Source organism: Crocodylus porosus, unplaced genomic scaffold (assembly GCF_001723895.1).
Source record: "Crocodylus porosus isolate Cpor-Errol unplaced genomic scaffold, CroPor_comp1, whole genome shotgun sequence".
Lineage (NCBI taxonomy): Eukaryota > Metazoa > Chordata > Crocodylia > Crocodylidae > Crocodylus > Crocodylus porosus.
The window spans coordinates 130,187,901-130,202,933 of NW_017728931.1; the positions used below are offsets into that span (position 1 = coordinate 130,187,901).

At 41.5% G+C, this 15,033-nt stretch overlaps 1 protein-coding gene across 1 annotated transcript in view; it reads right to left on the reverse strand.

Annotated features, from left to right (window-relative positions):
• Positions 1-15,033, reverse strand: part of SEMA3A (semaphorin 3A) — a 165,308-nt gene that overhangs the window by 134,158 nt on the left and 16,117 nt on the right. Inside the window, exon 3 of the mRNA XM_019543651.1 lies at positions 4,705-4,824. Coding sequence (XP_019399196.1) covers positions 4,705-4,824 — 120 coding nt within the window. The remainder of the gene's footprint in view (positions 1-4,704; positions 4,825-15,033) is intronic.

Here is a 15,033-nt window from a genome sequence, read left to right on the forward strand (position 1 = left end):
CTCCACCAGACACCAGAGGGAGGGGGTAAATAACCCTCCTCCCTGCCTCCTTCCCCTAAAGGGGCTATGCTGGCCAGCCTCTGGCTGCACCCCCACCCCTGCCACTGGAGCGGCAAGGAGAGAGAGCGACCCTGATGGGGCAGCAGACCCTGTCATGGTTTCCTGGGAGCACAAGCCTCTTACCAGGGGAGGGGAAAGGGCTGTACTGCAGGTGGGAGCAGGGTGGGCAGAGCCGCTGTAGACTGCACAGGGCAAGTGGCACTAGGGGGTATTAGATGGCTGGGGCCACCCCTCTGATCCCTGGTGCCACTGCCCACCCCGTGCAGTCTCTGCAGAACCCCTGCAGTGCAGACCTACTCACAACCTCTAGCAGCGTAGACCCCCACCAGGAAGAGACCTGCACTTCTGAGAAACCATGACAGGGGCTGCTGCCCCATCAGGGTTGTTCCCCCCTCTCTACTCCAGTAGCAGAGGTAAGAGCATGGCCAGAGGCCAAGTAATTTCCCCCTTCCCTCTGGTGTCTAGCAGAGGGGCCAGGGAAGCTTATCCTGCCACTCGCCTTGTGCAGGAAGCGATCAGTGGAAATGGTGGTCCTCCAGGGACACAGCTTGGGTCCATGCTGGTGGGACAGGGAGGGGTGAATTAAACCCCCTCAGTGGCCAGTTCAATTGAGGCTATTGCCAGAGCTGGCTCGCCCCTGCTCCTGGAGCAGTGAGTGCAGAAATGCTTCGGGGAGGACTGCTGTGGCCCTGCCTGTCAGAAGCTGGCTGGGGTCCATGATGGCGGGGTTGGGGGGGGGGGGGATAAACTTCTTTCCTGTCAGGCGTGGGGAGGAATAAACCTCTGGCTAGGGGGGCAGAGCCAGCCCTTCTCTGCTGGAGCAGACAGAACAGCACAGCCCAGCCCAGCCCAGGGTTGCAAGGCATGCCAGGATGCTGGGGGACACTGGTTTAACTTAAACCAGGAAGGGGTATGGAACAGACATTGCATAAACTGGTTTGAACTCAATCAGTTAAGTCTGATACTACATTCAGCCAGGTTTCAGCCATTTTGAAACTGGTTTATGTGCACTGAACTTCTGTTCTGTTACAGGTTTTAACCAGTTTCTGATCACTTAAACTGGTTTGTGTGTAACTTCTGCCCCTAGACTTTGAGTCTTATTGGGCACAAACTACTACAAGAAAGAACTGGGAAAACCATAGGCCTACATTGTTTTTAGCAGCTTTCTGAAGAGGCTGTAGGGGAGGATTTATTCTTTTGTTCTGGCTTTTTTTACACTGTGTTCATGTCTGTGTTTTAAGGGAGTCTATTCCAAAATTAATCCCATTCTTCTCTTGATACTGCAGTTCATTTCCAGATATTTTACAGGTTTGTACAAGGCCATGATTTTTTTCTTTTCATGGGAAAGTGGTTTAATTAACAATGTAGTTATTAGGTTATTTTCCTTAGTACTGAGCATTGCTGTTTATGTACTTATTGCCCATAGATTGTTATTTTGCATACTGCATCTTATCCAACACTTTTTTCTCCTATTTTCTTCCTTACAAATGGTTTCCTTCAAATGTGAAACAAGCAATGCTATAGTAATATGCTGCTTGATACACAAGGGATCTTAATAATTTTAACAATGTATATTCACAGTATTTATGGCTGTCTCACAAAATAACCTTTTTATTTCCTTTTTCCAGCCACAAAAGTTATGCTAGGGGCCTTCCCTACTGCCTCCAGCTTATTATCTACTACTCTGCACTATTTCTCTCTTAAATTGTATTTCTCTATTTCTTATGTTAAAATATACTAACCTTCTCCCCTCCACTGCACTCAGATTGTATTAAACCCTTCCCTAGGCAACTTAGATTTACTTTTTCCTTAGGCATGGAATTGTTCCATTCAGGAGTAAGATAAATCAACATGTAAAGCAATACATGGAGAACTCGGTTAGCCAGCCTTTGTTAAGTGTTATGGTGGAAGCAAACTTTTATCAACAATTTTCCTTCAATCAAAATAAATCTAAGCCTTGACTAGCATGGTTCAGCATTTGCCATCATCTTGTATACCCTATGAATACAAGATACATCTTTTACGAAAAATATCTGCTTGGACCTGTGGTATATATCCACTATAGCAGATTGCCATATCAAGGTAAAACATATATCTTTTCAATACACAGGCTACCTATATGTGTTCTTAGGGGTGGGGGAGGAGGAGGGTTAATTAGAGTTGTTCCCGGAGAGTCACTCTAATTAAAATGCCTTACTGTCATGTATTAAGCCCCTGCACATTTAAAAATGGCCACTGGATGCTTTATTTAAACCTAATTCGATGAGGTTTAGATAAAGCGCCCTTGTGGCCATTTTTAAATACGTGGGGGGTTATACACATGATGGTGAGGCCACACTAGAGTGTTCTAATTAAAACACAGAGAAGACTTGATTAATCGAGCCTGCTCTGAGGATTTCTAATTAGAAAGTGAACCAGTACATGTATAGGCAGCCATACAGCATTGCAGGAATGGAAAGGGTTCATGTTTGCCTTCCCGGCTGAGTATCTCTCACAGAGCCACTGTCAATCAAGCGCCCTTTTTGCACACATTCATGAAGGTGAGGCACATTTCAAACATGTGAAATCCCTGGCTGGTGTGAAGGGATGAAAAGAGCAGGTTCTAGTTCAGAGACAGCTAGGGTTGTTTTTCATTGCCTTGGCCATGCCCCTCCAACCTTGCGGTGACAAAGAGGGATGGGTAAATCTGTGCCAGGAAGAGTCCTGGCACAGATGATCTCACTCCAGGTGAAATATAAAGTAGAAATGAAGTTGCCACAGCCAGGCCTCTGCCTGGCTTCTCTGGGATCCTCTCTTGAACTGTTTGGTGAGGTTACAGCTGAGCTCAATGGGAGCGTTCAGGTTCAGAAAGTACTAATATTAGTGTCCAACTGACAGCAAACTCAAGGAGTCTGAGGTTTTTCCATGAAAAACAAGCAGATATCAATGGTTTGCTATAGGTCTAGGGAACTTTCATCCATGGTATAACTCTCAGACTCAGTGGTGTTACTAGGGGCTAAATCTGGCCCCTAGTACCTGATCATCCTTTCCATAAATCCTTTCCATAAAGTGGGTGCGAGTTTTACTGGAGTCTCATAAAACAGCCAAGTGTAAAACTAAATGACCTCATACTTGCTATCTCTCTACAGCTAGATACACTTGGCAGATAGCCAAGAATTGATTGACACACATCTTGCGGAACTAGAGTTAATTAATATGTCTACCAATTCCCAAATGGATCTCAGGAAGCAGAGAATCTGTTTAATGCAGTAAGCAATGACATACTGTGTGTGGTCAAGAGACAATCGCTAATTGCCAAGAACACATTCTGCAACGAAGCACTGAAGTGCATAAAATAAACTTCCACTGTGCATCCCCTTCGCTGCTCAAAAACCTTATGCTTATAACACGAAAAGCTTGCTTTAGATACTAAAACACATTTTTACAAAGGAAAATAATCATACCCTAACTATCAAGTCATGGCTCAAAGGTTCTGTTATGTTTTTTTCTATTTTTAAATGACCTAGGCCGTTCTTTTTCATTTAAACAATGATGTCTGTACAGCAATCTGTAAACCTGGATGTCCATAAGGTGACTCTAAATAGCTATTCTTCAGAGATTAGATTTACTAAACATAATCCAACTATGGATACTCCAAAAACTACCTCCATAAATTTAAGTCTCCATAAATTTAAGTATGTGACTACTGAGAACAGCTCGAGAGAGACGGTTTGATGAACTTGCTCAAAAATCAATATTTATGTAAGCCACACTAGGAGCAAACATAAAATGGATTCATTTATGTTATACACTTCTGTTAATATGACAATAGAAGTTTTGCTTTTTAGGAACGTATAAGACAGAACACGTCCTGAGACCTGTCCTGAGACCACACACACATACACATGCTGGTCAGATTTTCAGGTGGTGTAAATCATCACAGTGCCTTTGATTTTGGTGGAGTGGCACTGATTTATTACCAAAAGGATCGTGCCTATCAGTTAAATATTTAGTTAACAGCACCACTAAACAAGCTCTTCTAAATCTATTCCACACTTTCTGGAGCTTAAATACAATGTCAGCATTCAGCAACTAAATGAAAAAGAAAACAAAATAGAAAAGGGAAAGCCTGGTGGGGACAAGTTTTTTTTTCTTGGTAACAATTAAGAAAACAAACACTAAGCCTCATTTGAGCCAGCAAAATAGTCAGTGTGTTAGGACAAATATGAGAGCTGGGAAGCCTGCTTGCATGACATCCTGTCTCAATTCCCAGATGGGAGAAAGCTGCCGCGACATCGGACTCTCTTGGCTGGGGAGAGGACTAGAGGACAAAGCTGGCTCTAGAACAAAGGTGCGCATAGCACTGCACGCTCCGATCGCTAGGATCAGCCAACAACCAAACAAAGAAGATCCTTTGGCTGTGCAAGCTAGACAAACTAGGTGCATTTGTGTCGACTTCTTTTGGCAGGTGATGGTTTCAGACTGTTCCAATTCATGAATCAGCAAGCTTGTCAACGCTGGACCTAGGAGAAGGTCCTCCAGCAGCCACAGCAATCCAGCAACTAAATGAGCTGCAGAAATTATCAATGATGCATTTCAGCAGCAAGGGGTCACGACTAAACATCAATAATGGTTAAAAAAAGAAAGAAAAATATCTGGGCTTACCTCGGGATGGCGTCCAATTTCAATATAGGTGCAAATTGGATGAAAAGCCCCAGTTCCACAGGCATACAAGTGTGTGTGGTTGTAAGCCTTAAGCACCTTGATGAAATTAGCACATTCCTTCTGTGAAAAAGAAAAAAAGAAACTGTATACACAAAGTGAATTCTAGCAGTGACCACAACTAATGAACGCTTTGGTACGTTAGGCATGTTTGGCAGAATAAACCAGTTTCACTGTTATGGTTGTTTCATGGGGTTTGTAAGGTTTTGTTTTTTTTCATCAAGTGTTTCATTACTTCTTTGAATTAGGATCTAATTTAAATTTAGGTAGACAGCAACTAAAAATATCCACTTCTTTAAAAGGGAAACCTAGACAATTCCCCTGTTTCTATTTCAGGTGGTACCTGCCTTTTTTGTTTAGTTTACTGCTATGCTTGCAAGAAAAAAGTCCATTTATAGAAATCCCTGCCCAAAATACAGAGAAATGGAGGGACTGTGTTCAATTTAACTAGCAATTAGAAAAATGATGGGCCAGATGGGATGAGCTAGTGACAAATAAATCACTGATATAACATTTAGAATAATAATATGTATTACCTATACTGTCTAAACCCTTCCTAAGCACCAGTTCTACAAAGATTTATGAATATGTTTAAGTTTCACAGCTGCTAAGTTCAGTAAACTAAATTTTGTACAGCAAGTTAAACATGCAACTACATTTTTACCACACTGAGGCCTTACATTTGATAAATATATTTGATAAACAGAAGTGTTGACTGTGTATGTATTAGAATTAAGAAAAAAGTAAATAATAATAGTAATAAACACTTATAAAGTATGTTACCTATTTGCTTAATGCTGCCTAATGTTACTAAACAGGAAACAAATTTAAAAGCTAACTACCTTGTTAATACTAACTAAAACAAATTAATGTTATTCATTTCTATTTACTTCATTTGGATTTCATTCTGCCTGAACAATGAAAATAAATATGTCCTTGTCCTTCTGGAGCAATGTACTGGCACAGTGCTGAAATGACTGGACTGCAAATACTGCAGGGAACTGTTTAAATTGGAGCAAAGTCATTGTCTTCACTGTTTTCCCCATTTTAACAGGATTAAAACAATTAAAAAATGGTATTCCAGATTGAAAATTTAGAGCTTAGATTAACACATTTGCCTTCTAAGTAAGTGGCGAGGATAAAATCTTATTTACTTTTATATGTAGAAAAAAGTGGAAATCAACCATTAAAAATCACAATGACAAGAGAGAGTGGAGACCAACAAGGAAGGGTTTATTGCTCCGTCACTTTTAAAAGGTAGAAATTATGGACCCAGTCCTTCAAGTTGGTATATGAAACTCTGTTGACTTTAGCAGTGTTCCTAGTAGGTCCAAACTCCATCCACGGGATCAGCCTGAAGGGTGTGAGGATCAATGCTTAAAGTGCTAGCTACCCATTGACTTGCAGTATCAGTCTCTGCGCCTTGTGTCTAATTTTCAAACATAAAATATGGTCTACCAGGAGAGGAAAGAACACATTTCTTAGGCTACCACATTAGGGAAAAACCATGAACAACCCAGTACAGATAAAACAGTTATGTCCACCACATATTATAATTAATGTTACATATAAGATATTTCTTATATGTAACATTTTTTAATAATATGTGGGGTGTGTAGTATTTTATTTGAATTTTCACTGTATATGTTTATTTGCACAAAAGATGGTGGCAATCTATTAAAAGATGATCCTTGGCTTTATTACTAACAGTGCAGGCTATCCTTACCACTGAGATGGAAGGGAAATACAAAAAGGCGGTTAAGAAATATCTAGCAGGAAATTATAAGAATGCAAGGGACCTTCCTTTAATTTTTTCCAGTGTCCTCTTTTTATAAAAATTGCATGCAAATACATTATAGACATATAGATATATATATGCTGATACACAGCTTTTATACATAAATTATATTCACACTGCCAACTAGCTACCCTCATTTTTCTATGTTTCTATGTCCATTAATATATGATATATGATTAAACAGACAAAATCATTGTAATTTCATTGACAATTTGTGTTTTGTCCTTAATTTTTACTTCCAAATTTGAACAATAAAGGAAGTCAGCACATACAATACCAGAACAGAACAAAGAACTGAAGTATTTACTGAAACCTTATGAAAGGTGCTCTTGTGTGCAGTTGATTATGGCACTGCAAAACCTAAAACTGACTGATGAGCTTAACAAACCATCAGAATACAGATTTTGCTAACTTGCAAACTGTACTGGATCAAATTCAACCCCACTGTCGTTTCAACAAGAAGACACTTAACATGATTTACTACTGGGGTTTGAATGATTTAAAACAAGTCTTTATGGTCTACTAAGCTTTATTAGTCTTCTTAAAATTGTCTAACTGCACTACATGGTGTGTTAGGTGTTGAGGAAGGTTGAACTGCATACCAGGAAGTTAAACATAGGGCATGGGCCAGTTTCTCAGCTGGTATAAACAGAGACTATACTGATTTCAGTGGAATTACTCTGATGTACACCGAAGTGAGAATCTGGGCTATGGCCACTTTGTCTCAGCTACATATCTATAGTCAAGTGGTGTTAATGAAAATAGAATCAAACCCTTTCTACTGCCTAGGCTAAATTCTGTCTTCAATTATTCTGAATTTAAAGCAATGTAATTCCATTAAGGGCAATGTAGTTACTCCAGGATTACACTATCATAAACAAGAACAGATTTTGGCTCCTTCTTCCTTCCTTTTGATTTCCCCCTTGATCTCCAGTGCAACAGATTTTACTCATAGATGCCTGAGAAATACACAAGCTAATTAAACACTGGGGGAGGTAGATACAGCCATAAACCTTTGACTGTACTACATATATTTATATAATGTTTAAAGTTTCTAGTCTAGCTAAAACTGTTTCCCTGTGTTTTACAGCTGCTTAAAGGAGCCATTAAGGACTATTGAGTGAATTCTTATACACCTCCCTAAAAGATTAGGTTTCTTTATATATTTTACATGACTGTAAAAAAATAAATAAAAGGGGGGGTATTAAACCACAATAAATGACATCAAAGTAAAGTTACGGGGCTGATTTAAACCCTTGTCAAGTAAGAAAGTTCAAAGTGAAATTTCCTACTCTGCCCCTGGGTCAAGCTTGCTCCCTCTAAAGACAATGGCCATACTCTTGCTGATTTCAAATGGAGTGGTTTTGGGATCTTTAATTCACCTAACCATGCGTAAGTACAGCTGCACTGAAACCATGCAGCATGAGACACTAGTAATACCTGTGCATTTAGAAGGAAACTTCTGATCAAAGAGGTAGTTACCCATGTTAGTCTGAAGTCAGACAGAAGGCAGGGCAGAGTGGCACCTTAAAGACAGTTAGTTTCTAAGGTGCCAGCCTGTCCTACCATCTGCCTCTTGATCAAAGTGACAGTCTGCATCTTCACAACAGGGTCTAGATTTTCCTATTTTTCTGGGCTTAAAAGAAGGAAATAAAAACAACTCTATAAGGAGACAGATTTCACAGCTTTATATAGATTCTAGAAACCCAGCTCAACTTTTGTTGATGTCAGGGTATGATGAAAGGAGGAGTGTGCTTGTGTTCAAACAGCTGGGCTCTGCTACTGATTTGCAATATCTGACTTGGGACCATAGGCAATGCGTAAGAAGGTCACAGGGGGACACGTGCCCCTCCTGACAGGGCCACCACCACTCACTGCACCTGTGGGTGCTCACCAGCTCTGCCCCCACCACCATTGGCGGCACCTGCAGGTACTCACTAGCTCTGCCCCTGCCGCTGGTGGTGGCACCTGCGGGTGCCCTCCCAGACTCAGGAGGCACCAATCTCCCATGCTTGGGACAACTGTAACAGGCTTTAGGCCTCTTACTTTCAGAAGGGAAAAGACTCTGAAAGGAGCTGAGTCAGTGGGCAGGGCAGCACCTGACCAGAAAGGGGCATAAGCCCAGGGCCAGAGGCAGGCAGTCCCACCCTGGCTGCGAACACGGAAGGAGCTCCTGAGTAAGCAGCAGAGTAAGACGCTGCACTCCCAGGGGTTAAGAGACAGCAGCCTTAGAGCTGAGGTAGGGTCTGGTAGTTTAGGGATTGAAACAAGCAGCAGGGGTGGCCTCAGCAGACCCAGGAGCGGGGCAGAGACAGGAGCCAGAGATGGCTCAGACTCAGGAGCAGGGCAGATTGAACAGTAACATCTGTAAGGCAAGGGCATGAAGGGATCACTGGAGATGCATATTCCATGGATAATGAGGCTTAAGGTGCTGAACAGTGACATGTGAGCAGCAGCATGGGACCAGGGCTTCCTGGGACTGCCTCCCTTTCCAAGGATCTAACAAGGCAGGGCAGATGAGAAAGCCTGAGTAGCGAGACCAGAGCAGAGGTCAAGTGACCGCCAAGGGGTGTTGAGGCCACCCCTGGAACAAGCGCTTGCTACAACAGTGCACTTAACTTTTCTGGATCTATTGAGTAAGGATGACAATGACAATAGTCATCAACTACAAAGATTAAGGCAAGCTTAATAATTAATGTTTCTAAGGAATGGAGCGTCATAGGTGACCCTTCCACTTATCTTCTACTAGGCATAACATATATTATAATCAATCTTCCACAGCTGCCAACGTTCTGCAAGTTTTATCAGTTCTCCTTTTCTGTCCTTCCTTGAAAAGGCTGGCACAGGCAGCATTCACACACCTCTAGCTGTGAAACCTGGCACATGAGTTTGTTCTTCCTGAGGATGGTGAATGGTGTGCCAGTTTTACTACAAAGCAATCATCCCGCCGCCCCTGGCTCGAGGCCTGGAATGACTTAGCCTGTCTCAAACTGGGCTTGTCCCACTTGGCACCAGGATGTATTGTTGCCATGCCCTCAGGCCAGCAGGATATTGTTAGTAGGAAGGTCTCTGCCAGCAGAATGGAGTATTCAAGTACATGAGCTCAGAATTGAAAGGCACTGAAAGCAAAACAAAGACAATAAATATAGTATCTCAGCTAAATATAGCAGATGGGGGAATTTATAGACAGGAGAAACAGGAAGTAAACAAAAGCCAGAAACTTTAATGAGCACATTGTCAGGGAATTTCAAATGTTGTATTTGCATTCGCTTTATCCCAACTGTTCAGTTATCTTAGATTTTGACTTACACTACTTTGTACCAAAATTAATCTATCAGTGCCTTTTTGGTCCAGGGCACTATGGTTCCTCTTCAAAGCAAATAGTGGAAAGGACAATGTAGCAGCCCTGCTTTTAAAGTGAGCAGCACACTGTTTTATGTATGTATGAGAAAGCGGGAAGGGTGTGGGGGGAACAACCACAGATTTTAAATCTTTTGTGACTACTTAGTATGTTCCATTTTACGACATTTAAGCAGGAGAGTATTGATATCACTACATCTGATGGAGAACGCAGGGATTTCCACACTAAATCAGACTTGTGACCCATCTAAAATTAGTGTTCTGTCTTTGACAAGGAGCAGTAACAGATGGGCATTTCTTTCTAGTCTTTATCAGGTTAGACAGTTTGTATCCTGAAGCAGAAGAAAGCAAAAGTGATGGCATATGCCATCAAATGATTAAGACCCAGGTCCCCAGAAATGGACTTTAGGCTCCCAAAATGGGATTTAGTCCAAAACTGCAATCCCTAAAACTTCCATTCACATATTGCCTACCCTTGAAAACATGGTCGTTTCAGTTTTTGGCATGAAAGGTCCTCAAGGGCTGACTGTTCTGCTTAGGAGCATGTGTACAAGTGCCTAAGTCCTGAGCAGCTCCATGCCTATCCATGAACACAGCCTAGCACTCAGGACGACTTGCCCAAGTGAGACCTATAATGGCTAGACTAACAAGCCAGGCTGTTCTTTCCTCTCTGTCAGGCTCAGTGAATCTTAAATCCTTCTCTGTGCAGTGGAACAGCTTCAACAAGATTGGAAAAAAAAAACCCTATGATATGGTGGCTAAGTTTGGGAGGTGGCAGATGTGATTTTGAACCCTCTCGGGAAAACAGTGGATCGAAACTAGGTATGTCACAGCCTGGGCAAACACTTTAACCGCAGAGATACCGTGAAAAATGGAGCACCACCTCCTCCCATGTTTTAAAAGACAAAGTGCTCCTCTGTTCAGTTTTTTGTAGAAAAAGGCTTAGGTACTTAGCACCTGAAGAGGGCTCATGCCATGAACTCCAAGTAGAAGGAGGTACTACTACAGTAATGCTGAGCAAGACACTTAAAGCTCTAGATATCAATACTTCCCTACCGGCTAGCTTTGGCTCCCCGATAAGCATACTATTTTTTATGGACCCTGTTCTGAGACATCCAACTCAGGGCTGTAGACGTTATGCCTCGGGTCCAGGTGACTAGAAGTCAGGTGGTGTAATGGTCAGAGTTGAGGTGCCTAAGAACTTTTTTGGAACTGGGTCTCAAAAAGTATTTTGGGCCTCAGACCTGTGGTCAGATCACATCTTTCCTTTAATGTTCCCCATTGCTGAAATAAGTGGAAGTTAAAGAGCTATAAAACGTGGCTCAGATCTTCCACTGGGATACATTTTCAGTGCATCACTCAGTCAAAATAGCTGCAGCAATTCATGCCAGCTCCAGAATAAGATCAGGGCAGATATTTCCCTCTTCTCCTCTGCATTGTAGCCAAACACTGCCAAATTGTCTCGTTAGTGTAAATTGATAAGATATTTAATTGAGAAATGCCATAAGGATCTGATCCAAAGTTAATTAGCTTCTATAATTCATATATAAATGAAAGCCCACATGCATATACAGAAATGGACAGAAGGAGTAAAACAGAAAAAAAAAAGATTAAGTGTTAATTAAGTTTTTCATCACAGTGCCTCCACCTGAAGACCAATATCTCTCTCTGTCACTAAGAAAACATTTACATTTATTTTTAAGAGGTTTTCAATATTTGTGCATCAAATTGATAGAGGGGATTACACAGAGAGAGATTAGCTTGAAAATATAAATGACGAAGAAAATGTCTGCAAGCAAAAGCATAGGAGCCAAATGCAAAATGGTTCGAAAACAAACAACTACTGATATGTAACACTGATTAGGCTGTGTTATGCAGACTTTTCCCGGACAGTTATAAAAATAAAGTCCATCCATCTGTCAAAACATCTGCTCTATGTATGAAAATTAAAACAGAATTTAGGTATTTTTCACTAGTTTCCAGTAATTATCTCTCCTACAGAAGCTTGGAACTTACATGGTTAGATCTGAATTATTGTCAGAACAGTGCTTTTTTACGGCATCTTTTAAATGGAAAAGCTAAAGGGTAAGTCCCTAATGACTCTGCATGATATCTACTTTTCTCCTTATTCTAAACAACAGTCCCTTCATTTTATTAGGCAGTAAAATATTCATAACTGGTTCCCAGGCATAACAGTGAATGTAATATTAGTTATATGCAGGTACAGGAACCCATGAGTCTGCATAACCATCTGGCACAACGTACCCTGCTTCCATTAACTTCAATAGACTTATTTTGATTTGCAGGATTTAGCTTATCAATAGCAACTTATATGGATTCAGCTGTCTCACATAAGCAAGTGCTTAAGGTATCAGAAGGATATACAAGATAGACAGGCCCAGGCATTTAAAGTTATAATCTAACAGCTGGAAAAACAAATGTGTCATCTTTCAAACCAAACTGAGGGACCATCTTCCATATAACATCCTATGCATAAGGTTAATGAATGTGTTTACTTTTTTTCCTTCCATCTAATTAACTGAGTTTAGAGTGGCAAGGTCAAGCATATCCACAGAGAAGTAATCCTTGGCATGACTTCTGCCATTCAAATTATCTCGCTCTTGAAAGATGTTTGCTAGCCATCACATAGTTGTGTCATTTCTTTATGTTATCAATATGTGATTGCTAGCTATGATTGGGTCAATCTTAACGGGCTCAGTATCTTTTTATTTTCAGTATGCAACAGCATTCATTAATAGAAAAAGCAGTTGCTTAAATATGAGTGAAATAAAAGGGTATTGTTTACTGGTGACACATTCACAACCAGTTCTACCTCCAGTTTAACCTGTGCTGGTGCTTCCTGGAGGAAACAGCATCTGAACCAGGCTAAGTAACTATACTCATCACAATGCTTCCATGCACTGTAATCCACTCACTACACTTTAATAGTACTTCACATGTGCAATTTTTTATAGCAAGGTCATCAAAGATATGGCCCATGAAGCCTTATCATCTCCTCCCAGTGCTACCCACGGGTCTTAAATGGACCCAAAGGCAGCATGCTGGGTATGCTGGATGGCCCTGCACACCATCCAGATGCGGTACCTGCTTCAGCTGCTCAGGGGCCAGAAGAGTTTGACATCCCTAGTTTATAGGATTTGCATTCTCATTCTTTGCTGGATGCAATGAGATTGCTAAAGAATTATTACTGGTGTTCTGTACATTAGGATGGCATCTAGGAAAGATCAGAATCCAGTTTATTAAGTACCGGACAGGCGTGTATTATAGATGACAGCTCCTCCTACACTGTAAAGTTGTCTTTGATTGTGTCACTTGGCCAGATTGCCATTCAGTTATTCTCTTAAATGCTGAAGGGCTTGAAGGGTGTGAAGGGCTTGGTATTGAATTAATTTAACTTTTAATATTCATACAGAAGCCAACACGAGCGCAACAGCCGTTCAGGGGCATGAGTGCATTGTTAAAGGATCCTTGTGCTGACCCGAGAATGGTGCAGAATGCCATGAGGGGGAAGGCCAGCCTCCCACACAAGTACCCTAGAGGCAGCTCTGGAGCAGTGGGCACTCTCTGCAGTACTTTGCATCGATTAATTTAGAACTGGAATTTTATTCCTACCTTGTTGTATCCCATGCTTGACCTCTGCAACCAGTTAAGATCTTGGTCCTGTGAATGAACAGGTAGGCCTGCAGTTTTGGGTGGCTTAGTCCTACCCTGTCCAGGATTATTCAGCATGCACCATGACTATTAGGGTTAAATTAACACCATGCACCCACCCACTGGGCTTGTGAACTCCAGTCTGATTAAGCAGCCCCTCTTCAGCCTGGAGAAGTGAAGGTTTGGTGGCAACTTGGTGGCAGCCTTTAAGTACATAAGGGGTACTAGCACCGTGACTGAAAGAGACCTGGGAGTCATGATTGATCACAAGATGAACATGAGCCACCAGTGCAATGCCATAGCTCGCAAAGCAAATAAAAGTCTGTATTGCATCTACCGATGCATCTCAAGCAAGACCCAAGAAGTCGTCCTCCCACTTTACTCGGCCTTGGTGAGACCGCAGCTGGACTCTTGCATCCAGTTATGGGATCCACAGTTTAGAAAGGATTTCAAGAAGCTTGAAAGAGTCCAGAGGAGAGCCACGCACATGATTAGAGGTCAAGAGACTCTATGAGGAGAGGCTGAGAGCCTATAAGTACATAAGGGATGTGTATTAGGAACTGGGTAAATGTCTGTTCACAAGGGAATCCCAAAGGAAGACAAGGTCCAATGATCACAAAATCCCGGAAGACTGTTTTAGGCTGCACATAAGGAAAAACTTCTTTACTGTCTGAGTCACCAGGGCCTGGAACAGACTCCCCCCCACAGAAGTGATACCGGCACCTACTCTTGACACTTAATAAACACTTGGATGCCTATCGTGCTGGAATCCTTTGACCCCAGCTGACTTCTTGGCTCTTGGGCAAGGGGCTGGACCCAATTATCTTGTGAGGTCCCTTCTAGCCCTAATGTCTATAAATCTATGACATGTAAGTAAAGTGGATTTCACCAAATAAGGAGTATTGTCACCAATGCATTATAGAGATCGGAAATGAAATAGCTAGTTCTTGTTAAAAATGTGTGTCTTTATTCAGCAGTCTTAGTTTTAGCTCTACTTTTGAGAAGTTTTCTTCGGATCAGTAATTTGAAAGAGCAGGTGGAATCCAGAACATAATCAATGACTCCTTTGTATCATACTGATAAGAATAACTTGAAACCTTCAGACTCTGTGTGAAAAGATGTTACTCTTGGGCATGTCAAACATGACAGACAACAGAGAAGCAGCACTGATAACCATAAAATTAGGTTTCTCGCCACAGTTGAGAGAAGTCCTGAGAATTTTCAGATTAAAGTTTCTGATGATGTATAGCAGCTGATAAGGCATTTTAGTAGCCTAACACATCCCATTTTAGACTCAGTTACCTTCTTAAGTGTTCAGTGACCAGAGGGCCTATAATTTATCTACCTGATTTCTTGACATGACAAGATCAGGATATTTTAAATACATAATATAGGCATGTTCAAGAATGCTTCCTTTGTTAAGTTTATTTATCTGTTATTCA